Source organism: Meles meles, chromosome 9, assembly GCF_922984935.1.
Source record: "Meles meles chromosome 9, mMelMel3.1 paternal haplotype, whole genome shotgun sequence".
In the NCBI taxonomy this organism is placed as follows: domain Eukaryota; kingdom Metazoa; phylum Chordata; class Mammalia; order Carnivora; family Mustelidae; genus Meles; species Meles meles.
Window position 1 is genome coordinate 14,682,839 of NC_060074.1, and position 25,860 is coordinate 14,708,698.

General features: G+C 37.3%; 2 protein-coding genes across 12 annotated transcripts in view; one reads left to right on the forward strand and one right to left on the reverse strand.

The window, feature by feature from the left end:
* On the reverse strand, nucleotides 1-20,554 carry WDR12 (WD repeat domain 12). Of its 2 annotated transcripts, none has more exons than XM_046018699.1 (14): nucleotides 20,494-20,554; nucleotides 19,812-20,085; nucleotides 14,842-14,936; nucleotides 11,423-11,517; nucleotides 10,485-10,591; nucleotides 9,264-9,379; nucleotides 8,705-8,859; nucleotides 7,371-7,416; nucleotides 5,652-5,737; nucleotides 4,216-4,356; nucleotides 4,009-4,114; nucleotides 3,716-3,848; nucleotides 1,390-1,462; nucleotides 1-586 (listed from the first exon to the last, which is right to left on the reverse strand). In XM_046018699.1, exons 2-14 carry the CDS (start codon nucleotides 19,850-19,852, stop codon nucleotides 509-511), a joined length of 1,272 nt encoding a protein of 423 aa, XP_045874655.1. In that variant the 5' UTR covers nucleotides 19,853-20,085; nucleotides 20,494-20,554; the 3' UTR covers nucleotides 1-508. The 2 variants fall into 2 exon arrangements, with proteins under 2 accessions (XP_045874655.1, XP_045874657.1); XM_046018701.1 differs by having other exon boundaries at nucleotides 19,812-20,044; nucleotides 20,494-20,512.
* A 211-nt stretch (nucleotides 20,555-20,765) lies between these two features.
* The window catches only part of CARF (calcium responsive transcription factor), a 115,933-nt gene continuing 110,838 nt past the window's right edge, over nucleotides 20,766-25,860 (forward strand). For 6 of the 10 annotated variants that reach the window (XM_046018691.1, XM_046018693.1, XM_046018694.1 and 3 more), the window contains exons 1-2: nucleotides 20,768-21,552; nucleotides 24,648-24,813. The gene's annotated coding sequence lies outside the window, so the exon portion shown is untranslated. Of the gene's footprint in view, nucleotides 21,553-24,647; nucleotides 24,814-25,860 lie in introns of all 10 variants that reach the window. The other 4 variants (XM_046018687.1, XM_046018688.1, XM_046018686.1 and 1 more) reach the window with 2 other exon arrangements.

The window sequence follows — 25,860 nt, forward strand, 5'->3', positions numbered from 1 at the left end:
TTGGCAGCATCTACATGTTTTAATGTTCTGAATACCCACAAAGTATTATAGTTAGACATCACTTATCTTACCAACAAATTGTATTTCTAATTTTTTCTCTATTAGAATTTATTTCCTTAAGATATATTTTTTAAACAGCTAACATTGGAAAACTTAAGTTTCCCAACAGAAATAAAATCTGGACAATTACTCTATTTTTAATATATGCTTTAACAGCATTTCCAAAGCAAATGTTACTTCAAAGCAATACCTGTGAAAGGAAACAAAAAAAACTCTGTTTAGCTTCAAGAGTTATGGCAGAGAGGGCAGGCCACGTTTTATATTTTAACAACACAAACTATTGTATAATAAATATAAAATAAAAAGACAGTGACAGCTATTATCAAGGGTGAAAACATTGTATAAACTTAAAGAGGCTGCTTTCTGAACCATCACTGATGTAATATGAAGCTTCTTTATCAATTTCATTTACAGAAACAATCTCTGTAGTCAAATTTATCATTCACGTTCATGCCCCCACATGAGAAGTAGTAGGTGAATATCTGTAGGAATACAGTTTATTGTCTGCTCCTCCACTCAGAAGTAACTGTGTAAAGGGAGAGAAAAAAAAATATAAGTAAACATAATTATTTCACATGATAGTTAAACATAGTTATATACAATGATTCTGATTACAGAAGGAATTATGGATGAGTAGTATACTTGCATTTAGAGTAATACTTAAATGGACCAATTACATCAATTTTCGCTACCATATTATAACACACTATATTAAAACTTTAAAAGTGATCATTTAAATTTGGTTGAGGCATGATGTGCTATTGTTCTTTCTATGAGGTATTTGTTAAGAAATGTAATAAAATTTAAAAGTTTTAGGGGTGATAAAATTTTATCTATTTAAGAAAATTAAGTTTTATAGGAGAGTATCTTAACTGTTTGCAGCTAAATGGATATTATAAATTATTCAAGCAGCCCTAGGATCTGTATTTGGAAAGAGTTCTTCAGCAATAACAGCTAATATTTGTACATAAAAATGAGTAAACTATAATTCTTTAAGCACATTTTATGGTCTAGACTTATTATGCAAGATTTTTTAAAGTGGGAAATACTTAGAACTAATTGGTTTAATGGAGCAAATTTATGGACTTAAAATATTTCATTAAAATACTTGAGGAAAAAACTGCTTCAAAATATTCAAATATTACTACTAATTATAAAGAACAGATTTGTTTCTCCTTTGAATGAGATGTGAAATTTTTATGAATAATATTAAGGGAAACTTAGAATACAGAATTATAATTATCAGCCACATTGAAATTAGTAACTCCCTAAATACACACACGAGATTCTCTCTTTTTCCTCTTTACCAAATAACGAGTAAATTCTTACCCCTGTGTCTGTCCAGTCTACACTCAGAACTTTGTCTTCATGAGCAGCCAGATCATACAGAGGAGCCTTACAACTAAAAGATCAAAGTATTACCATGTTATATGCATTTCACAACATTAAAAAACATTTATGACTAATTGCAATTTTTTCTGAAAACTTTAGAGATTTTATCATCCTTGCCCCAGTAACAGTTAATTTTAAGATCCTGAATATTTACTTGACCATCTCTCCTGATTTTCCCCGATCATTAGCAGAATACAGAGATTTACTACAACAAATATTCAGGATAAATGCTATTTATTTATAAACATTTATTCATAATCAGACATTTTCACACTTCCTTGATTAATTTTCTTTTATCCTCAAATCATGGCTTTATATATCCTCTGTCCATCCATATATATGCTGATAACTCTCAAGTTTATATCTTTAGCCCGAACTTCTGCCCTGATTTTGATATGCATATCCAATGCCCATCATCTGTATGTCTCATGGGCACTATAAATTTAAAACAACCAAAACTCTTGATTTTTCCCTCATAAACTTGTTTCTCTACTCTTTTCCATCACAGGAAGTTGCACTAGTAATGACTCAATTGCTCAGGCAGAAAATAATGGGCATTATCCCTTGACTGCTATCTCCATAGTCTGTCCATGAGCCAATCCTGCCAAAGAGCTGTCTTCGAAATATACCTAGAATCCAACCTAGAACCCCTCTGCTTCCATTCTTCCAACCTCTTTAGAGCACCCACAAAGCCTTCTCCATTATACTTAGAATGGAACTCAAATTCCTTACCATGGCCCATAGGGTCCTGCTCAGTATAACCACTACCTGCTTCATCTCCTGCTACTCTTCTTGCTTCCTCCATTCCATCAACACTGGCCCTCTTGCCATTTTGCCAACATGCCAAAAATTTCCACACTTTTTTTTCTTTTAAGATTTTTATTTATTTATTTGACGGAGACAGACATAGTGAGAGAGGGAACATAAACAGGGGGAATGGGAGAGGGAGAGCAGGCTTCCCGCTGAACAAGGAGCCCGATGCGGGGCTCGATCCTAGGACCCTGGGATTATGATCTGAGCCGAAGGCAAACACTTAACAGTGCCACCCAGGCGCCCCAAGATTTTCCATACCTTATCTGCTATTCCCTCTAACCATGATTTGTGACTGGCTATTACCTTCCCATTACTCAGTTCACTGGAAAATCACTTTCAAGAAGTACCCCATTCCTAAAGAAGTATCCCTTTACTCTGCTTTACTTTCTTCACAGCACTTCCTACTATTTCAGAAACGATATGCTATTGCTACATAAAGTATCCAACTAAAATTTAATGTAAGTAGCCTTCTAGATGTTAACAAGTCATGCAGCACAAGGTAGTGTAAGGATGTCAGACTACTGATTTAGGCAAACAACAAACATGTATTTGATTAATGCCTCTCCATTCTACTTATAAAAATATGTAAGTAAATTATATATGCATTTCATTGGGGGTATTCTCTCTCTCTATATATACACACACATATATATAACAGTATCAAAAAAGAAACTAATGTCTAGTTATCTTTTAAATTATATATTTTTACTTAATTTTCTATTACCTTATGATATATTATTTGATTATAGTCCCATTTATTCAGAGACCACTGGCCTTCTATATCATATTTATATTAAGGTTCAAGATAATCTTTTTTAGGGATACCTGGGTGGCTCAATGGGTTAAAGCCTCTCCTTTTGGCTAAGGTCATATCTCAGGGTCCTGGGATCGAGCCCCACATCGGAATCTCTGCTCAGTGGGGAGCCTGCTCCCCGCCCCCGCCCCCGCCCTCTGCCTGCCTCTCTGCCTACTTGTGATCTCTGTCAAATAAATAAATAAAATCTTAAAAAAAAAAAATCTTTTTCAGAATGCAAAAAATAATCTATCAACATGAAGAAAATCCTTTTGAGGGGCACCAGGGTGGCTCAGTTGTTAAGCATCTGCTTTCGGCTCGGGTCCCAGGATTCTGGGATCGAGTCCCATGTTGGGCTCCCCGCTCGGCGGTAAGTCTGCTTCTCCCTCTCCCACTCTCCTGCTTCCGTTCCCTCTGTCTCTGTCTCTCTCTCTCTCAAATAAATAAAAAAACCTTTAAAAAAAAAAAAAAAGAAAGAAAATCTCTTTGACCCTGGGTTTCTTTCTGACACCAATATTTATCAACTCAGGGCATATAACCAAACACCTTTCTTTTACCCGTCTGCTTCTGGATAATCTTTTCAGCATTCATTTCATTTTCTTTGTATATAATAGGTAATCAATGTTATTTTCTTCGTAGATTATAAATAGGATTTACCTTCTTGTATCCCACAGTTTGACAATGTTATCTAAAGAACCTGAAATCAGCTGCTGCTCATGGGTAGGAGACCACTTTAATGATGTGACCCAGCCTGTATGTGAGGTTAGGGACAGCGACACCAAAGTACCATCTGAACAAAATAAAGATAATAATTACTGAATTTTAGAAGAGAAGTAGGCAGAACCCAAAACAATGTTTGTAGAAAATTATCTTTTTATACACATCTCTAGTGAGAGAAGAAACTGATGTTATTTACACATATTTCTCCACCAGAGATTTACAGAACTCACCTTTGGTTCGGGGATCCCACAGTCTGATATGCCTATCTGTGCTTCCAGATGCTAAACGTTTACAAAGTGGAGAATAGGAGATACAATTAAACACTTTATTTCCTGTCTGAAAAACAAAGAGGAAAGAACATTTAACCATGGTGGGCTAGAAATAACCATCTTTAGAAGCTCAAAGTTTAACAGAGAATCACTGAATTTATGTCTTACCAAAGTTGACTTAAGACTGCCAGACTCTACATCCCACACCCTAATTGTGTGGTCCCAAGATGCACTGCAGATTTCTTCAGCATCTGACCACAGAACTGAAGAAATTGCTTCCTTATGGCCAGAGAGGGTCACTATGGGAGTCTAGAAATAAAAAAAGATAACCAAAAGGAAAAGCATTTCAGTTTAGAATAATTGAAACAATAATAGGAGTTATTTACTTGTGAAGCCCATATGCCAGATGCTTTAGCTTTCATATCCTGCCTTATTTCTTCTTTACAACAATCCTCCAAAACAGGTACATGTTTTGTTTTGTTAAGATTTTATTTATTTGACAGAGATCAGAAGTAGGCAGAGAGGCAGGCAGAGAGAGAGGAGGAAGCAGGCTCTCTGCTGAGCCTGATGCGGGGCTTGATCCCAGGACTCTGGGATCATGGCCTGAGCCAAAGGCAGAGGCTTTAACCCACTGAGCCACCCAGACGCCCCCAGGTACGTGTTTTTATTTTATAGATGAAGACACTGAGGTGGAGAAAGAGAACTTGCTAAAGGTCATATAGCTTATACAGGGCGGATTTAAGTTTGAACCCAAATATTACTCCGAAGTTTGTAGTCCTTCCTCTATATCCTGATGCTTTCTCATTTGTTCTGCTTTTTACTTTGAAAAGTATTAATATTAACCCTAACTTAACTCTCTTCTACAGACATGTCATATGTAGAAGACAGCTGAAAAAGCTCTGGGGCCAGAGAGATCTATGTTTGAGTCAAGGTGCTGCCATTTTTTTCCTCACTCCTCCAGGTAAATCAATCTCAATAGGTTACTCTCACCCTTTCCTCAACACCTATTGTCCACTCTTTAAATAATGCTCATGGTTCATTTATTAGTACTCCAAAATCTCTAATGTTTTTCTCAAATTAAAATCCCCAAACTAGGTGCAATGTCTATCTTAAATATAAGGAACACATGAAGGAGAAAGGAAAAGATTTCTGAAAAGGGAGACAGTTAATCTACTTTTATAACTTTGTTGTATTTTGTTATATATGACTTAAATATAACTTTGTTGTATTTAACCTCCTTAAATATTATCATCTCATCTGTAATGTGAGGGGCTGATCAGAGATCAGCAAAGTTTCTCATAAAGGTCCAGAGAGTATTTTAGCCTCTCTAGTGTCTGTTGTATGTTCTTCTTTGTTTTTTAAACCCCTTAAAAATATAAAAATCAGGGGTGGCTGGGTGGCTCAGCAGGTTAAGCCTCTGCCTTCGGCTCAGGTCATGATCTCAGGGTCCTGGGATCGAGCCCCACATCGAGCCCCTGATTCCTCCTTTCCTCTCTCTGCCTGCCTCTGCCTGCTTGCGATCTCTCTCTGTCAAATAAATAAATAAAATATTTTAAAAAAATAAAAATAAAATCATTCTTAGCTCTTAGTGCAAAAATACTTACCCTCGTTAGTCCCAATTGCTCTGTTTTCTGTTTCTTTCTTGGTCGATTTGTGGATTCCTCCATTTCATCTTCTTCATCTGTAGGAACTGTATCACAGAGAATTAGATTTGATATGTGAAAAATTTATGGTAAATATTAATTGCAAAGTTTGATTGATTGATTGTAACCCCTACACCCAACATGGGGCTTGAACTCATGACCCTAAGATCAAGAGCTGGATGCTCTACCACCTGACCCAGCCAGGCGCCCCCTGATTATCAACAGCTTTAAAAGATTTCTTCTTTTTCTGGGTATATGTTTTCTCCATGTTATCTCAACTGGTTAGGGAATGGATATTCCTCCTTATTCTGGTTAATAGAAGTTTATATATATAAACAATACTCAGGTTATCAATGTTCCAAAAGAAGAAAGCAAAAAACAGATTATATTAAAATCCTAAAGTCTTAACAGTTTGATACTTTGCTATGTCTTTAAGATCATCATTGTAATTATTCACTTTACCATATCTATGAAATACTGCTTACTATTAGTTGTAGGAGAGTTTGCCCAAATTGCATTTGTTTTATGAAGGAATGGCAAGGTTAAACAAACACATTAAAAGGGGATACAATCCAGTCATGTTTATTTTTCTTGACTATTTCACTTTTCTAACAATGAATTAAAGGTATTTCAGACAGTAAAATCTTCCACGAAAGGAAAAATTATCCTAATAAACAACTTTCTGCCTCAAAACTGTTTGCTTTAAGGGGTGCCTGGGTGGCTCAGTCGGTTAAGTGTTCGACTCCTGATTTTGGATCAGGTCATGATCTCAGAGTCATGAGGTCAAGCCCCAAGCTTCAGGCTCCCCACCTGCCATGAAGTCTGCTTGAGATTCTCTCTCTCTCTCTCCCTCTGCCCTGGCCCCCATTATATGCACTGTCTCTCTCTTTCTAAAATAAACCTTAAAAAAAAAACAAAACTGTTTGCTTTAAGCACTACTGGGAAATCTTCTGAAATGACTTCCGTATTTCCCTCCACCTGACACTGCTCAAGCTTTTCTTGATCCCTGAACTCTACTTTGTGAACTGTATTTAGGGTATTACACTGTAATACAGCGATTTCCTCAGAAGTAACAGTGATTTTGCTCTGTTTACCTGTTTAAATAATTCTAGACTACTAGTTCTTTTTCATTTAAATATCTGTAGGTCTTCCCCTTCTTTCCTCCTCACTATTATCAAGGCAACTTCCTCTAAGACTCCTCCCTCCTCCAACTGTTTCTCCACTAATTGTTCCTTCTATGTTTTCAAAGTAAAAAAATTAAGTTTGGTAAAACTGCATTTAAAAAAATTTTTTAAGTAAATCAGCTTAACTTTCTTAAAAGCTTAAATGTCTTAAAAGAAATTTCTCTAATATTGGAGTGTATCAAAATGACTCAGAAGGTATTTCAATTGCAGGTTCCAGAATATGAGAACTCTGAGAACTAAGGCAGTTATGTACTACTGTATCAATCATGTTGTTGGTTACTTGCAGCAATTCAGTGACTTGGTTCAATAAATAAGAGGGTGGTAGACAGAAACACATTTTTAAATGTGTTTAAAGAAGTATATTAATTTTTCTCTACATGCTCCTTTATCTGTATCCTCAAAAGCTCGGGTCCATTTTTATGGAAAAATGTGTGTTAAATAGTCTTTCACTGAAATTCCTGAAACTCCCTTAATAAGTCAAAGTACAAGTATTTACCTGTAGACCATATCTTTAGCATCTTATCCCAGGAGCCACTGCAAAACTAAAAAGATACACATAAACAGAAAGAGTATGTAACATAATCTACCATATTATTTGCCTTCTTTTTCTATTTGTAACTTAAAACCTTTACTTTGTTCTTAAGTCCTTTACTATTATGGTATCATCTACACAGCTTCCTAGTCTCCTGAAAGTTGTACCCTCAATCTCCTGACAACGGAAGGAGCTGCCGTTGTTACATGGCTCTGCACCCTGGCTATGGTGGCTTAGACTGAGGTGGGCAGCTGCTCTGCACTGTGCACACATGTCCCTTCTTCCTCTGGGACTTTTTTTTGAGAACTTGTGTTCCAGAGAGTTGAAGTTAGTCTTTTTCAGGGACAGATGGTATAGGATGTAAAACCTAGGAATACTGAAAGCCAGGTTTTATTACCACATGGAAAAAGCCAGTTTGAGGTGAAAGAGAATAAAGTCAACTTAGGGAGATGGGTCGGGGGGAAATATTGGCCACATTCAAGCTCAGCTCCTTTGGTTCCTAAGACCCAAATGCTGGTGATGTGATTGTTCACTTCTTCGTGGATCTCATAATCTTTTAAGCTGAAAAATGTTCAAGATGAGTTTCTATCTCTGAATGGCCAGAGACAGGATATGACTAATTTATTTAGGTTTTGACTTGACAATATATAAACCTCATTTATGGCTCAATATGAATAATCATAAATCTTTACCTCTGAATGCATGAAATGTTCTCTGTTATGCTAACTAGCAAAGAAACACTGAAGAAACATTCTTCAATCCAAAATTTTCAATGTGCTTTAGGGAATTTCAAATGGCAAGAGAATGTGTAACCCTTCCAAAGTCATACAGTGTTGCACTCAGGCTTGTTTCCTTTTAACTAACTTGGACCATTTTGTCATGATAGAGTAAATCAGCAATACAAGTAAAACCACCTCTATTAACACTAACCTTAATGTACACTAAGGCTTAGATGATCAACTAGACCTTGTCAATTGATGACAGCACTGAGGAGCTCAAAGACTGAAAGTGGCAATCACTATGATTAAAGAATGTTACACTGCTTGCTTACCTATTTCATAAAATTTCTGCGGTTTATATAAAGTCTAAACTAGAGAAACTCAGACTGAGGAAGTAAATCTTTACACCTCTTCTTTTAAGATTATTTACTTTGGTTCAAAATCATATTAATTACTAAATATCACAAGTAGGACAATCACAATGAACACATGAAGAAAAAAATCTCTGCGTAAGAAGCTCAAACTTGAATTCAACAGTACTAGTACCAGTACAACTAGCACAGCGCACTAGCTACTTACTTTAGTTCCCGTGCTATCAACAGCTATAGAATCCACACTTCCTGCATGACCTCGGCAGCAGTGCAGGGCTTTCACCTTGTTTCTCTCCACATTCCACTCCCATAAGAGAATAGTCTGATCCATAGAGGCACTCAGTAGTAGGCAAGACAAACTATCTGAAGAGAGGAGAAGAGAAGAATAAGAACAAATTAGTACAAAAATTTAAAATACGTTGTATTCTGAAACTGAAGAATTTTTTTGTTGTTGAGAAAGACATTAGCCATCTTTGAAAAAGAAGTAACTTATGGTATAAAAGGATGATCCTTCAAAAATACTAGAAAATAAGAGTTTAACTTGAAAGTATATTTTATCTGTTTTAAGTCAGCAAGGGTTTAACTCTACCACTTATGGATTTTCTTACATAATCTTTTTCTTCTTGAACATTATATTTTCGAAAGACCTCACAAAAACTGAGGCATGAGGCACTTCCAACTCATCTCCATTCTGTCCCAGCACTGAAAATGGCTTTTTTCCAATTTCCTATGCAGGATTCCTTTCAGTTTAGGCAAAGAGTCCTAACCTTTTTTCACCCAGGCCACATCTTTTACAACGTCTGTATGTCCCACAATTGTCATTATTGACTTTCCTTCTAAGGACCAGATCCGAGAAGTCTTATCATAAGAACCAGTCAAGATCCTATGAAGAGAAAAAAAAATCCTATGAAATACAAAAAGCAGCTTTTCAAAACCTGAAATCAAGTATATTTCTAAAGCAATGACAAAGTAAACCTTCAGGATTATACTTATTATTTTTTTTTTTAACATGAAGACTAAGATTTCCAAACACACTCGAATAGATTAGAAGAGGTTAGATTTGACTTTTCCTGACCTCCTAAAAATAAAAATATACTGAAAAACCCTGGATTTCATTTTCACTACTATTGTAAACACTACAACTCCCAGGGAACTTGCTTATAAAGCCTAACGATCCTTTGTACTTAACCAGTGAAAACCTTTTAATAGAAAAACAGTAAAATCCTCTAAAATAAAAGTAAAACCAGTAAAAAAAAAACACTTGGGAAACAACTCCAGGAAGATATTCTTTGTTTTTTGTTTTTTGTTTTTTTAAATATTTTATTTGACAGAGAGAAATCACAACTAGGCAGAGAGGCAGGCAGAGAGAGAGGAGGAAGAGGCTCCCCGCGGAGCAGAGAGCCCGATGTGGGGCTCGATCCCAGTCTGGGATCACGACCCGAGCCAAAGGCAGAGGCTTTAACCCACTGAGCCACCCAGGCGCCCCTGATGTTCTTTGAAAGAAGTAAGCTAGTACGATGATTCACTCACCAAGGTGCTTTTCTACAAGTATGGCCAGTGAGGGTTTGCCATCCATACCTGCTCAAATCTAGTCTGCCCTTTTTAGTCCCAAAAATAACATGATCTGCATCTTCTTGGTAATAGGCTAGGAGATTTGTGGCTATAAAGGTTTTTTTTTCCTTCTGTGAAACAAATTATAGCTTTGGTCTAATAAGCAACACACGCAAATAAAACAAATGCCCTAAGACACTTGACTTACCCAGTATACTGCCAAATGTCACTACATCTCGAGACAGAACAGAAAACCTATTAATAGGTGTTTCATCTTAAATAAACTGAACGGAAAGATCTTCAGCATGGTCATCAAGACATTTATCACAAAATTACTTTTACAAAGAACACAGTCAATCGGAGAAGAATATTCACACAGTACACTCAGAAAGACTGAGGGAGGCGGCATGGATAGAAGAATATTCATACGGCAGTACCATTCCTCTGCCCCTTGGACGGAACTGATCCAGTCGTCATGGAACATGCATTGCTCTGGCTGAGGAGCAGTGTACTTCTCCACATATTCCAATTCCACAACCTCTTCCTAGTCACAGAGAAATAACCAGAAATCAATCAGGCGGTACACTTTTAAAATAGTACACTATGAAAGGACTCCCAGTTTAATAGGTCTCCTTCATGTCAGTCCCCGCTGTAACTCAGAAAATTTGGAGCCATGCAAAGGTGAAAAACTTTATCTGACCTAAAAGCACTATTAAAAACATTAATGACCTTGGAAAATTTATGCCAAAAGTGCAGGGTCGGGGGGGATAGAATATAAGAAACTTTAAAAAATAAAATCAGTATCATAAAAGCATTCTGTTTAATGAGGATGATGGGAAAGTTCTGGATATGGACAGTAGTGATGCATGCATGTTACTATGAATGTACATAATGCCACTGAATTATACACTTAAAGATGGTTAAAATGATAAATTGTAATTTTATCACAGTTCTAAAACCTGCCTAAAAGTATAAAAGCAATTATAATTATAAAAGCAATAGTAAGGATGCTTCAAAAATTAGAGGAAGGGGGAACCACTATAAATCCCAATAACCTAACCCATAAGTTTTTATATGTACATAATCATTTTGTACACCTTTATTAGCAGTAAACATATATTTGCTATTCCCTTTCTTGACAATTCTTCCATAAATACGAAAGTTCCTTTCCATATTGGTTCACCTGCACTTCCTAATACACCTTCAGATGAGGGGACTTCAAAACTGAACACACAAAAACTAAAGTTCAAATTTCTAGAAAAAAAGAATAATCAAAAAAATCTTTGGTTGCTAAAGACACAGGTGATTCTAAAAGCTTTCCACATTATCTGAGAACACTGGACATAAAATACAGCAGGTAAACATTTGAACTTACTGAGGAGATGTTTTCCAGTTCCATGTGTTTGAGCAAGGGCATTCGCAGAAACTGACCCTTGATAAGGAAATCGAACTCCACATGTTTGTGGAACTCTAAAGAAAATGCATAACAAAACGATCACTCTTAGCACATGAAGTAACATCAGCAGAGGTATATGAGAAACCCCCAAACAAACAGGTACCTATTATCCCCATGTGGCCTCTGAGTTTCTCCAGAATTTCTCCATGGCATAATCAGGCCATGTATTCCAGTATACTATGTGATTTTTAAGAAAGAGTACTTTCTTCTTTTGGTATAATTTTTTATTGGTGGTGTTGGTATAATTCTCTCTGTTTAAAAACACTTTTTGTTCTACGGATAATTCCAAATATATACAAAAGTAGAAATAACATTATGAAACCTCATCTCCATCACATATTATGACAATTAACAACTCATGGGCAATCATCTATATACCTCACTTGACTCCTCTGCTGATTTATTTTAAAATCAAACCCTTGAAATGCTATCATTTTATCTGTAAATGCTTTAGTTTGTATTTCTAAAATATAAGGACTTAAAAAAATAGTTGCGATGTTAAAAAATTTAATCATTATTCCTTTTAATATTAAGTGGCCAATGTTCATGCTTCCTTGTTTCATGAATGTCTTTTTACAGTGAAGTTTTTTAGAATCAGCATCCAAAGTCCACACATTATATTTGATTAATATGTCTTATTTAATCTTTAACATTTTTCCCTCCTTTTTATCCCTTGGCATTTACTTGTAAAAGAAACTAGGCCATCTGTCTTCATTCTGGATTTGTTTACATCTCCATGGTATCCATTAGCAAGTTTCCTCTACCTCCTACATGTCCTGTACACTAGGCAGACCTAAACACTTGATTAGATTTCAGGTTTGCTTTTTTGGGGGAGTAAGAATATTTACACAAAATATTATGTGTCTCCTATCGTATCACATCGGGAAGTACATTATCTTGATAGATCTCTTTCTGTGATGTGAAAATCTGTATCTGAGCTCTGATACTGTCAGTCTTATCCCATCCATCATAATATTCCGTCAGTCTTTTAACTAATAGTTTTATCAGCTATTGATAATCACTACTTAAACCCATTATTTCACTTGGAGTTACAAAATGCTAAAAATTCTTCATTTTTACTGCATTTCTTAGCTAGGATACTTCTGAAAGAACTCTCATTGATTATCTGGATTGTTACTTTTTAAAAATCTAAAATCTGAATCATTTGTATCTTCAACTCAAGAGCAATGACTTTATCATTTAATTTATTAAAAAAGAAACCAATGTTCATTCTACAAATTTAGAAAAATATGCAACTGTTTGGGCAACAACAAACATCCATATACTGGTAATGCAAAGCATTTATTCCAAGACTAATTCTTTTTTTTCTCCTTAAAGAGAGAAAGTATGAGTGGGTGGGGAGAGGTAGAAGGAGAGAGAGAATTCCAAGCAGGTTCCACACCCAGCAAGCAGCCCAACACAGGGCTCAATCTCATGACCCTGAGATCATGACCCTAGCTGAAATCAAGAAATAGAGGCTTACCCAATTGAGCCACCCAAGCGTCCCTATTATGAGAATTATTCTTATTATAGTTGAGATATTTTTTTCAATAAGAATATATGGTAGTTTGGTAATTTAGAAGTAACGATGTATCAAAAGCTCTATACATCAACAGATGGAAATAAAGACAAAGACCAATGGGAAATATTACATGAACAGCTCTGAATGAAAAACAACAGCCTGCTAGTAATGAAAAAATTGCAGACCTTGCCACATGCCCCACCAAAAAAAAAAAAAAAAAAAAAAAAGTTGTTCAGAAACATCTCAGGGGTGCCTGTGCCTGGCTGCTTCAGTTGGAAGACCATGAGACTTTTGTTCTAGGGGTCATGAATTCAAGTCCCACCTTGGGTATAGAGAAAGGTAAAGAAAAAAGAAAAGAAAAGAAAAGAAAAAAGTAAAAGGAAAAGTAAAAAGGTAAAAAAAAAAGAAAAGAAAAGGAAAACAAAACAAAACATCATTTCACACTTAACAAAAAGATTATGGGACTATTTGAAGATGGAGAAGGGGAAAAATCACGTATTAGGTTATAACTCTCACCTCTCCATTCCTCCAGCTAGGGTAGAATTAAAAGAACACTGAAGCATCAGAAACATCTGCTTAAAAATATGCTTGCTTTGGGGCACCTGGGTGGCTCAGTATGTTAAGTGTCTGTCTTCCGCTCAGGTCATGATCCTAGAGTCCCTGCATCAGGCCCTCTCCTCAGCGGGGAGCATGCTTCTCCCTCTGCCTCTCACCCCACTTGTTCTCTCCCTCCCTCAAATAAGTAAATAAAATCTTAATAAAAAATAAAAAAAAACTTGTCAATGACATCATCATTTGGAAGCAAGCATATTTTTAATTTTTTCAAGTTTATTTCATATTTTTTAAGAGAGAGAGTGTGAGCACGCACAAGCAGGGGGAGTGGGAGAGGGAGGTACAGGCTCCCTGCTGAGCACGGAGGTGGAGGTGGGGCTCCATCCAGGACCAGATCAGGACTGGGGCTGAAGGCAGACATATAACTGAGCTCCCCAGGTGCTCAGACAAGTTTTATTTTTAAACATCACACTTTATGTTATTCTCAATTTTTCTGTTTACATCTTCTATTTTATGTATGGTTTCATTAATTTTTCAAAAAGTCTGATTATAGAAAATGTCAAACATAAGCAAAAGAGGAGAATAATAAACCTTCACATACCTCTCACCCAATTTCAACAATTATCAACCCATGACCAATCTTGTTTCATCAATATTTTTGCATAGTTTGTTCATATTAATTTTATGGGCTAATAATTTATTTTCATACAACAGCATATATTTAATATTTATATTTTTTAAATGTTTTACTTGATACCCTTTATAAATCTTTATCCATTAATTTTTCAATGAATTTTAAATACTTGAAAAAATACCAGTATTAATATTGGCATCTGTTATTACACAAAATACTCAAATAGTTACATTGTCATTTTGCTTTGTATAAGTATAGCTCTTAAGTAAGACCCAAGCACCTAGATGCTTATTCTATGTCTACCCATCCAAGTCCTTCCTAGCACAATCACAAAGCCATAACTAGTACACTAAAATATTATCCCTAAATCTCAATCACCATATTGCCTTAAAAACAAATTAAACTGAAATAATTTTTTCCAAAAACTTAAACTTCTATTTCAAAGCACTTGAAAAAGTATCACGCAGCAGGGAAACCCATGTTACACTTTATAACTTTTACCATTACAAAATGCATACAGTATCATAAAATAAGGCCCAAAAGGGAGGAAATAAAATCAAAATGTGATATATTTTAGTGTAGTTCGTGGCATTGCACCCTTTCCTAACTTCTCAAAGTCTTTATACCCACCATTTTTGGCCTCCAGCAATTTATTGATGATGTTACTAAGGTCAGCAATTTCAGAGGCTGCAGGAATTGAGAAGGGAACATCATCTACCGCGTATCTGTAAAAAGGAAATGATAAGTCAAAGTCAAACTACAGATATTTTAACAAATGTGCATTTATTCATTCAACAAGTATTTAATGGATATCTAATACATGACAGACATTTTGCTAAATGGGGTTAACAAAAACAAATTAGGACATGATCTCTGTTCTCAGAAAGTGTCAGAGTTGGGTTATCAAAATACAAAAAAGTACATAAGAACAATGTCATAAGTGATATACAGAATGGAGAACAAAGAAGCTGTAGGTCATTTCAGCCAAAGGATAAAAAAACAGGGTATAAAAGAATGCACAAGGAAGATCACTCTTTTTTTTTTTTAAAGATTTTATTTATTTATTTGACAGACAGAGATCACAAGTAGGCAGAGAGGCAGGCAGAGAGAGAGGAAGGGAAACAGGCTCCCCGCTGAGCAGAGAGCCCGATGCTGGGCTCGATCCCAAGACCCTGAGATCATGACCTGAGCTGAAGGCAGAGGCTTTAACCCACTGAGCCACCCAGGTGCCCCAAGGAAGATCACTCTTAAGTTACATCTGTAAAGTGACTTTGTCAGTAACAGAGGTAGACGGTAGAGGTAGAAGGGGTGCAGAAAAGCAGGAAGAGCAGTAACCAATAGCTCACAGTTACTAAACTGCCAACTCAGCCTATTCCACAGAGTGTGATTTTGCTCTAGACAGTGACCAAAGGTAAGGTTAAGGAGATGTGCACAGAATGGTTAATCCACCACATGAAGTAATTTTTACTTCTTTCTCTAGGCAATGAGGTACCACTGTAGTGGTCCTAATTAAAGAATAATGTCATTGGAATTTTGTTTCATTATATCTTCCTGGCAGCACTGTCGAGACTGGATTAGAGGAACACACAAGAGTCAAATTAGAAAATTATTCTAAGAGAGAATGGGAGAAAATATGTGCAAATCATGTTTCTGATAAAGAACTTTTATCTAGAATATATAAAGTACACTTACAACTCAATAATAAAAAGACAACACAATTTAAAAAACAGGCAAAGAATTAAAATAGACATTTCTCCAAAGAATATAGACAAATGGCCAACAGGCACTTGAAAACGATGCTCCAAATCATTATTCATCAAGGAAATGTAAATCAAACCATACAATATCAGTTTGCAGTCACTATAATAACTACAATAAAAGAGAACGAAGTGTTGGTGAGGAAGTGGTGAAATTCAAACCTTTACTCATTAGTGATGGGAATGTAAAATGGTACAGTTGCTTTGGGAAAACCTGGCAGTTCCTCAAAAAGTTAAACATGGAACTACCATTTGATCCAGCAACTCCACTTCTACATCTATACCCAAGAGAGATGAAAATACATGACCACACAAAATCTTGTACACAGGGGCGCCTGGGTGGCTCAGTTGGTTAAGCAACAGACTCTTGGTTTCAGCTCAGGTCATTATCTCAGGTCATGAGATCAAGGCTCATGTTAGGCTCCAGGCTTAGCTCAGAGTCTGCTAAAGACTCTCCTTCTTCTTCTGCCCCTCTCCCCTGCTCACTTTCACTCTTCCCTCCCCCAAATAAATAAATCTTTAAAACAAGAACAACAAAACCTTGTACACAAAAGTTCACATCACCACTACTCGTAATAGCCAAAAAGTGGAAACAATCCAAATGTCCATCAACTTAAAAATTGGAAACAAAATTTGGTATCCCATATCCATATAATGGAATATTATTTGGCCACAACAAAGAATGATGGGGCACCTGGGGTGGCTAAGTCGTTAAGCGTCTGCCTTTGGCTCAGGTCACGATCTCAGGGTCCTGGGACTGAGCCCCGCATTGGGCTCCTTGCTTGGCGGGAAGCCTGCTTCTCCCTCTCCCACTTCCCCTGCTTCTGTTCCCTTTCTCGCTGCATGTATCTTTGTCAAATAAATAAGTAAAATCTTAAAAAAAAAAAAAAAAGAATGAGTACTGATACATATTACCAAATGGATGAATGCTATATACATCATCCTAAGAAAGTGAAAGAAGCCAGTCACAAAAGACTACATGTAATTATTACTATTTTTTAAAGATTTTATTTATTTGAGACAGAGAAATAGCTAGAGGGAGAGACTGCACACACAGAGGGAGAGAGAGAGAGAGAAGCAGACTCCCCACTGAAACAGGGAGCCTGACATAGGGCTAGATCCCAGACCCCAGGATCATGACCTGAGCCAAAGGCAGTTGCTTAACCAACTGAACCACCCAGGCACCCCTATATAATCACATTTATATGAAATTCAGAACAGACAAATCCACAGAGACAGAAAGTAAATTAGTGGTTGTCAGGGGCTCAGGTTGGAAGGATTAGGGGGTAATAGCTAAAGGGTGGTGAAAAAATGTTCTAAAATTGTAGTGATGGTTGTACAATTTTGCAAATATTAGACACTTTATTTTATTTATTGAAGAATTTTATTTACTTACTTGATAGAGGAAGAGAGAGAGAGAGAGCAAAAGCAGGGGGAGCAGCAGAGGGACAGGGAGAAGCAGGCTCTCCAACTGTGCAGGGGGCCCAATGTGGGGCTGGATCCCAGGACTCTGGGATCATGACCTGAGCCAAAGGCAGATGCTTAACTGACTGAGCCACTCAGACGCCCCAATACCGGACACTTTAAAGTGTGAATTCTGGGGGTGTCTGGGTGGCTCAGTGGTTTCAGCCTCTGCCTTCGGCTCAGGTCATGATCTCAGGGTCCTGGGACTGAGCCCCGCATCAGGCTCTCTGCTCAGCAGGGGGCCTGCCCCCCCCCCCTGCACCGAATCTCTGCCTACTTGTGATCTCTCTTTCTGTCCAATAAGTAAGTAAAAGCTTAAAAAAAAAAAATGTGGGAATTCTATTGTATGTGAATTACATCTCAAGAAAGTTGTTCTACGAAAAAAAGTCTAAAGCCTGATTTAAAGCCCTATCCGTGAGGAATGGAAAAGTTTCAAAAGGTGATAAGGTAGAATCCAGGAGCTCATCAAGACGTGATACAATAAATCTTTTTGCCACAATGCGGTAAAGAGCTTCAAATCTTGTTAAAATGTAGATTCTCAATCAGTAGGTCTGAGTGGAATCTCAGATTCTGTTTTTCCTAATAAGCTCCCAAGTGATGCTGATGCTGCTAATCCTCAAACTACACTTTCAGTAGCAAGGCTGCAGTTATATTTATATGTATTATACCTTAAAAAAAAAAAAAATGTAAGTAATGACTTAGGTTCTCCAAAAGGTAAAAAAACCTAGAATTAAAGTGTTAGGTTTTTCTGGGGGTGCCTGAATGGCTCATTTGGTTGGGCCTTTGATTCCTGGTTTTGGCTCAGGTCATGATCTTATGGGTGGTGAGATCAAACCCTGCACTGGGCTCAATGCTCAGTGGCAAGTCTGCTTGGAATTCTCTCTCTCTCCCCCTTTCCCTCTCCCCCACTTGCACAAAAGCGCGCTCTCTCCAAAATAAATAAATAAATCTTAAAAAAGAAAAAACACTCCCAAAAAGGTTTTGGTTTTTCCCTTCGCTTACTATTTGGTCAGTAAATGAGGGGGGAAAGTAGCATAATTCATACACACGTATATGTAAGTTATACACATATATGTAAATATATGTAAGTTATACACATATATTTACATATATTACATATATTACATATATGTAAAAAAATTACCCCTCCCATTTTACTCACCAGAACATATTATGTATAAGAATCAAGAACTTAATTTTTAGGTTTTGTTACCTTTTTGAAGAATTTAAAAACACACACACACACAAACATATATATCATGTCTATCCATTTACCTCAGGGGTTAAAACATAGTGGCCTATTATTTCTTAAACTTCACGTGAATCAATGATTATCTCAATAAAAATTTCAATTAGAAAAAATACAGTGTTTATGCTATTGTACCACCTTCCTTCAAAAGTATCTAAACCAAGTATAAATACTCATGTGCACTGATAATACAATTTATGTGTCCTGTAAGCAACAATACAAGAGGAGTGAATATGACTTACCCAGTCAACTCACAAAGCTAAAAAGAACCAAAGAGATAATCATAATTGAAGTGGAAATTTTCTAGTTTACCACTGACATTAGCTTGTTAATACAACAAATATTCATTATATATCATCAGCATGCGAAGAACTTGACAAACATTTGTTGACTCAGTCAATCCAAGAACTATATAATTCACAGTCCCCTACCATCAAAAAACTTACACTGTAGCTGAAGAGACAGTAAGAAAAATTAACAGTATAATATACACTGCAATACTGAATGAATGCTACTGACCTAGGGACCATTAGCAAAAATGCTCATACACACACACACACACACACCCACGCATACATGTGTAAGCATATATATAAATACACAAACTTGTAACTAACTTAACTTTACAGTCTTTATCAAAAAGCAGTTCTGCCAACCCCCTAATCAGAGCTCCACTTTCTAGCCTGATTTAGAAAAGAATCGTCGATCACCTATTTAAAAAGAAAATAAACTGTGTTTTCAGAAACGGTGAAACACCACTAACAGGCAGCCTGTAACAATTAGGTCCATTGTTCATTTTTAAAATTACGTATGTGCTTCATTCAGGAAGCAAACCCGAAGCTCTTCAGATCCCTCTACATTCGCAATTCAAATTTTACCCACAGCCTGAGAAGCTAAGCAAAAAAAGGATCTGTGATCTCAGAGGTCGATCCCTGAGCAATCCTGGCAAGGTATAGCTTCCGATCGAGTGGAAAACTCACTCAAGCCAGGAGTACAAGAAAAAGGAAAAGAAAAACTGGGGAGAAATTGAGAGCAAAGACAACTGAGGCTCCACAAAGTCATACGGAAGGAGTTTTTGGTAAGGATCCTAGGGAGGCAAGAGGAGAGGAAAGAAAAGGACGCTTACTTACTTCTTGTTGTCAGTGAAGAAGCGTGTCTGGAGCTGAGCCATGGCGAGGAGTTCACACAAGACTTGTCTACAGAAGCGTAAGTGGTAATAGGCAACAGACGCTCTGGTCTCTTAGGATTACCAAAAGAGGCAGCTCAAAATGAGCTTGCACGGGTACACGAGAAGATGCAGTCTTCTGGGCTTCCGCTTTCTTGGCTCCGGCCTCCACAGCAACGAGACCACCACGAGGCTGCTCTGACACAGAGACCCAGCCCACAAACATCAACTACCTATTCCTAGATTAGGAATCATCGATTAGAGAAGCATAGTTTTAAAGGCGCAGTGTCCCTAAGGTTTTAAAATTTTCTTTAAATATATTTAGGCCTGTGATCGATTATGAAGATACGGAAAGGCCCAATTCAAACTGCTTCTATCTCTTCTTAATTTTAAGAGGTTGTCTTCAGAACCGATACTTCAAACACAGTTCCTAGACACTACCACTCCCAGAAAGCAGCGCTTCTCAGACGCCGTGACCACTGGGAATTGTAGTCTTTTGCCACGCTGCCCTCAGGATATATTATTTGCGTTTAATTTTCCCAGTTCTAGCCAGATGTCTATTATATTTCCTCTGCCTTCAACTTTAATTTAGAAAGACTTTACGGCTTTATTTTCTTACGCATAATCCAATCATAACCTCACTTTACCGAGCTTTTCGGAGGGCTCCCGCCTCTAGCGCCAGGCTTTAGATCCAAGTGAGAGTCCGGACTACAAAAAAAAAAGAACGAATCAAAAAGGAAACGGACGACGGTGGCCGATAGTGGTCTAGTCTCACAGGACTGCGCTGCGCGCTCTCAGAAGGATGCGCCTGCGCATTGTGCTGGTCTCCATGGCAGGGCCTCGGAGCCAAGACGAGGTTGAGTAGACTCGTTTTGAATTTTCTCCCCTCCGCTCCGGCACCTTGTGGACTTCCCTCCTCGCCCTGTAGGGCTCTCGGAGGCGGCGGGGCTGGGGGAGTTGGGGGTTTGGCCGAGTTGTCTGCGCCCACGAACGGGAACCTCCCAACCCCCATTTCTTTCCTCCTGCCTCTTCCTCCCGTCACCTCCGGACCAGCCTGCTCCCTGAGCGACGCTGGGCTCCTGCCGTAGTCGGGCCCGGGTGGTGACTTCAGCGCCCCGCCTCGGGGCCTATTCGGGGCCCCACACGATGAGGCCCACTAACGCCCTTCCGGGACTGCGCCGGGGGGCCTCGGGAAGGCAGGTTGGAGAAGGCGGAGATTAAGTGTCTGGAAGAGGGTTGCCGAGCCCCAGGACACGCCACCGCCACGGAGAAGGACCCAGACCCCTTGGGCGGGAGCGCCTGGTGTGTGGTCCTTCGCACAGCCAAGAGCTCCGCTTTATAGCTTTTGTGTTTTTTGTTTTGCCTTCCCCCCCGCCGCCTTAGGAGCCCTTTTATATCTTCTGATTAGTAGGGAAAAGGCGTCCTCCCCCACATTCTCCTACGCTGTTTGACTTTTTTTTTTTTTTTCCCCTCGGTCTTGAAGTTACCTAAAGGCCTATGCCTAACTCTAAATGGTCCGGAGAGTTACTCCAATTGAATTTAGTTGTTTCGCTGTGGGACGATGGAGGGAGAGATGCTATCTAGAACTCAAAGTTACTTTTTTAAGTCTTTCGCCAAAACTGCAAGAGGGGGTCTTCAAGAGACAGCAGTTTAGAATCAGGCAAAACTGGATTGCAGAATTTGTGGGCAGAGCGGTATGTGTGCAGGTGAAAACAACTTAAGTTTTCCTTTGCGTTGTTTAAAGATGAGCTGCAATTAAGTAGGCACCTGGTATTGAAATCAACCATAGCCTGTGAGAAAGTAGTTAAACAGTTGCAAGCGGAAAAATAATATTTTACTGGAAAGCAATGATAATGAAAGGATATTTTCAGTTCACTCACCTTTCTAGAATGCCTCAGCTACTTATTAACTGCTCTGTGCCACACTTGGGTCACTGTGAGAATTAATTGCCACATAGTAAATGTTAAATTTATCCCATCATTATCATTTAGATGTCAGTTTGGCTAGAAGCTTTGCCAGCCTGAACAAATAAGGGAGAATGGCCTCATGGTTAGAGGAATTTCTCTTAGAGAAAAAGAACACCTCTGTACTGAAGTCCTAGGAAAGGAGGAACTGGGGTTGCAAACGACCGGTGGTCATGTAACCATGTGATTCCTTGTAATGGTGAGAATTGTATACCTTAAATAAGTTAGACCACCTGAAACTTGAAACACTTTCTTAACTGAAGTCTTGCTATTTAATCCGTATTTTCTGAATTTGGTAGAGGTGGAAAGAAATTTGACAGTTTTAAACATTCTCCTTTAATTATAAGTGATTTTTGAGATACAGCAGTAAAATTGCCTGAATTAACATTCATAGAACGCGAAATAATCTTCAAATCATTAGGTTCTTTTTCAGATAATTTTTTTACTATTGATAAAATATTATTGGTTAAAATATCTTTGAAAATGTATAGGTAGAGGGATTCCTGGCTGGCTCAGTCAGTGAAGCATGCAACTCTTGATCTCCGGGTTGTAAATTCGAGCCCAACATTTAAGAGTACTTAAAATCTTAAAAATAACAACAAAGAAAGTATGGTTAGTTTCATAAATTTTAGTGGTCAACAATTTGACCTTTACCAAATAAAGTACAATACCCGATAGTCACTAAAGGTTGATCTTAATTTGAATGGGGTAGTATGACCAGTAAGATACAAAACCTAGATACGTACTTCGTAAGATAAACCTTCAGTTTGCAAAGCAGAAATGTTGAATTCACCAAAGTACAGTTTTCATTTGAGACCTTCCTTTAGTTAAGGAAAATTACAAGTGTTCAGACCAACTGAACACCCAGTATGATGGCTTTGGTGTTTTTTTTCAGTAGTGACTCCTGTTGTATTTGGTGTTTCCTCCATGCAGTACTTAGGGTAGTACTTTTGAGTGTTTTTCTTGGAACATGAACTTCAGGCTTTTTGTTCTGGATGATTTCCTACATGGTTCATTTACTGTGGTCTTCATGAAGACACAGTGTGATCTGGAAAATCACAGCTTGGAAGACTCGTGTCTCTATTATAGGGTTCTTTTTTTTCTGCATGTAATAGCATGGTATGGTGTGATCTGAAGACTATGCATGGGCTTCAGAGTTCTATTTGTTTTGTTTTGGTTTTTTTTCCCAACTTAGTTTTGAATCTGAGCCTTAATGCTCTTTGTGATCTTAGGCAAGTTACTTGACAGCTTTGGTTTTCTTATCTATAGAGGTAAGATCCAACTCAGTGGATGTGAGGATTAAGTGAAATAATCTGTAGAGCTCTCAAAGAGCAGAAGTAAAAAGAGTTGTGTATTTACAGGGTAAAAAATGGATAGAAACCAAGATTATAGGGAAGTTGATAGAGAGGGCAAACCTTAAGATTAAAGAGACATTGTGAACACTGGCCTTAAATTTTTTTTCAGTGAAAATTTAAAATAAGTTATTGTTTATATATATTTACATATACTTAAAATTTTGATGTTGACTTAACACACTAAAACTTTACAAACCCGTATTTAAAAAATATATATAGATCTCCTATCAAATATTTGTGAACTAGGAGTCTTGATTTATTTTTGACACCACTGATAGTAATTTTGTATACATCATAAAAGGAACTTGGTGTCATTTATGTACCCTGAAAGATAGAGAAATTTTATTTTCTAACGTACTTTTGAGCAACATTTTCAATGTTAATAAGTTAAAAGATCTGGCACTGATATTTAATCTATTTCAAGATCGTTTAAATCTTAGGACACTAAAAGGGACCTAGAATTAGGAGAGTCTCTAAAACTAAAAGTGGCTTCATCTTTCAGTTACCCTGTTTGGGTCTTTATTCTCAGGTAATTGGCTTTAACAGATACATTTTACCACACACAAGACTGTAGAGGAAACTCAACAAAATAATCAGATGTTAAGAGAGAATTACCTCTAAAGTACTGAACAAATAAAATTTGCTGAACAAAAGCAAAACAGCAATGGCCCAAATATGATCCACAGAGATGTGAGTGACCTGAAAAGAAAAGAAAAGCCTGAATAGCCAGTCTTTTCCTTTCTGCCATACATTCAGTATGTATAAACAATAAAAAGCCCCTTTTCCCTATAAAACATGAAACTTCTCTTTTAACAGTTTCTTCCTAATCTTTGTTTTTGATGTGAGGTAAAGTCCACTCTTTTAATGTGATGTGAAATATTCTAGAAAGCAATTTCACAGCAAAATGTAATGCTTTAGTGTGTTCTGAACTCCAGTCATTAACTGTCCATACATGTAATACTTTCTTCTTTCTGTTTTCTTTATGTAATCCTAATACTATTTGCTTAAGAACTATCCTCGTCAAACCAATTCCAGGATGTTTTACAGGGCGTTGTTTAGGGAGGGTGATCTTTAGTCTCAAGCTTCTGTGGTTCCAAAAAATGCCCTGTTAGTAAATATTTCATGAGAGAAATGCAATTTACTGGGGAGGTCATTGAGTAGTAGTTACAGAATGTGACTTGAAACAAAACTGTAGTCCACATGCCTCATTTTAGGTAAGGAAACTGACACAGAGAGGTTAAGTCACGTACTCCTGGACACATGCAGTTATCTGTAAAGTCAGTCCTAATCTTTAGTTTTCTTCAGCTGAGTCACTTGATGGTTCTGCTGTCCTAGGAAGGCAGCTATGCTCACCACTATACCACCAACGCAGTTCTGTACTAGGATGGTAAAGGCTATTTTATAATAAAATCTGCATAAAATCTAGTAGTTTTCCTTATGTGTAGGAAAAGAAAATATATATCGAATACTTTCTCATTACAGAAGGAATGCTGCTGTGAAGACATAATTATAGCTCTCACACAAATGAAGCCACAACTGTCATGATTTAGTGCCCCTCAAAGGAAGAACTTGAGTGGACAAGAGAGGGCATGTCTGGGAATAGTAAAATGTTTGAGGCCTGAATTTAAACTTGAGCTACTACCTGAAGGTAATATTTTTATTTTTAACTAATTGAAAGGAACAGCTCTATAAAAGTCAACTATTATCTATTATATATTAATGAAAAATCAAATTATACTTTGGATATAGGTACTTTGTTCTGTTTGTGTTTACCAGTTGGAAGAAGGCATTTTACACCTAGCTACTTAATATCTTTGTTCTTAAAAATGTCACTTTGATATAGTTAATTGAAAATTAGGGGGATGCCTGGGTGGCTCAGTAGGTTAAGCGTCTGCCTTTGGCTCGGGTCCTGGGATCAAGTTCCACGTTGGGGCTCCTTGCTCAGCGGGAACCTGCTTCTCCTTTTGCCTGCCACTCTCCCTGCTTGTGCTTTCTCTCTCTCTCTCAATCTCTCTCTGACAAATAAATAAAATCTTTAAAAAAAAGGTTAATACTTTCTAGCATATACTGACATTGAGGTTAGATGGGAATATTGGATATTTTAAGTCACCCTGCATTTGTCAGGATTGAAAAGCATGCAGATTGATGGGGGAATTGAGGGAGGAAGGAGTAATACTTTTCCCTTCATTCAAAAAAAATTTGATTTTGAAAAGGATGTCTGTAACATAGGAATGTACTTTCAACTTCCAGTTCAACAATGGATTTGTCAATAGATACCGAAACCCATTTTTCCATATAGAAACTACTTTAAGTAGTATTTTCCCAGATTAACGTATAAAATTTCTTTAGCCTGTGGATACTAAAAGGAAAATTTTGAGTTTTGAGTTCCAAAACACAGCGGAAAAAGAAATTCTCTTTGAGTGGCAAAATCCCAGTCTGAATAAAATCCTGAAGTAGGTGGTTTATGTTTGGCGGTGTTCTTCTGTTAACATCTTCACCACCTTTCCTGGTATAATTCCCTGGGGCGTTCATCCTGTCTTCTTCATTGCAGCATAGCTTAGGCCTCTGCTAAAGCCCTTTTAAATGTTCTGAGCTTCAGGTGTACTTGCTTTCTCACCGCCAAATTAAACTTTCCAGGGTAGCTATTCTGAACTTTTCTTCTTCTTCTTCTTCTTTTTTTTTTTTTTAAGATTTT

What these genes read in the sequence shown, in the direction of transcription:
- WDR12 (XM_046018699.1), bottom strand. Translation starts at nt 19,852, where the DNA reads ATGGCTCAGCTCCAGACACGCTTCTTCACTGACAACAAGAA. An exon ending in TTCTTCACTGACAACAAGAA is followed by an intron (nt 14,937 to 19,811) that starts GTAAGTAAGCGT and finishes TCCTTTTTACAG; the next exon opens with ATACGCGGTAGATGATGTTC. An exon ending in AGCAATTGGGACTAACGAGG is followed by an intron (nt 4,357 to 5,651) that starts GTAAGTATTTTT and finishes TTTTATTTCTAG; the next exon opens with ACTCCCATAGTGACCCTCTC.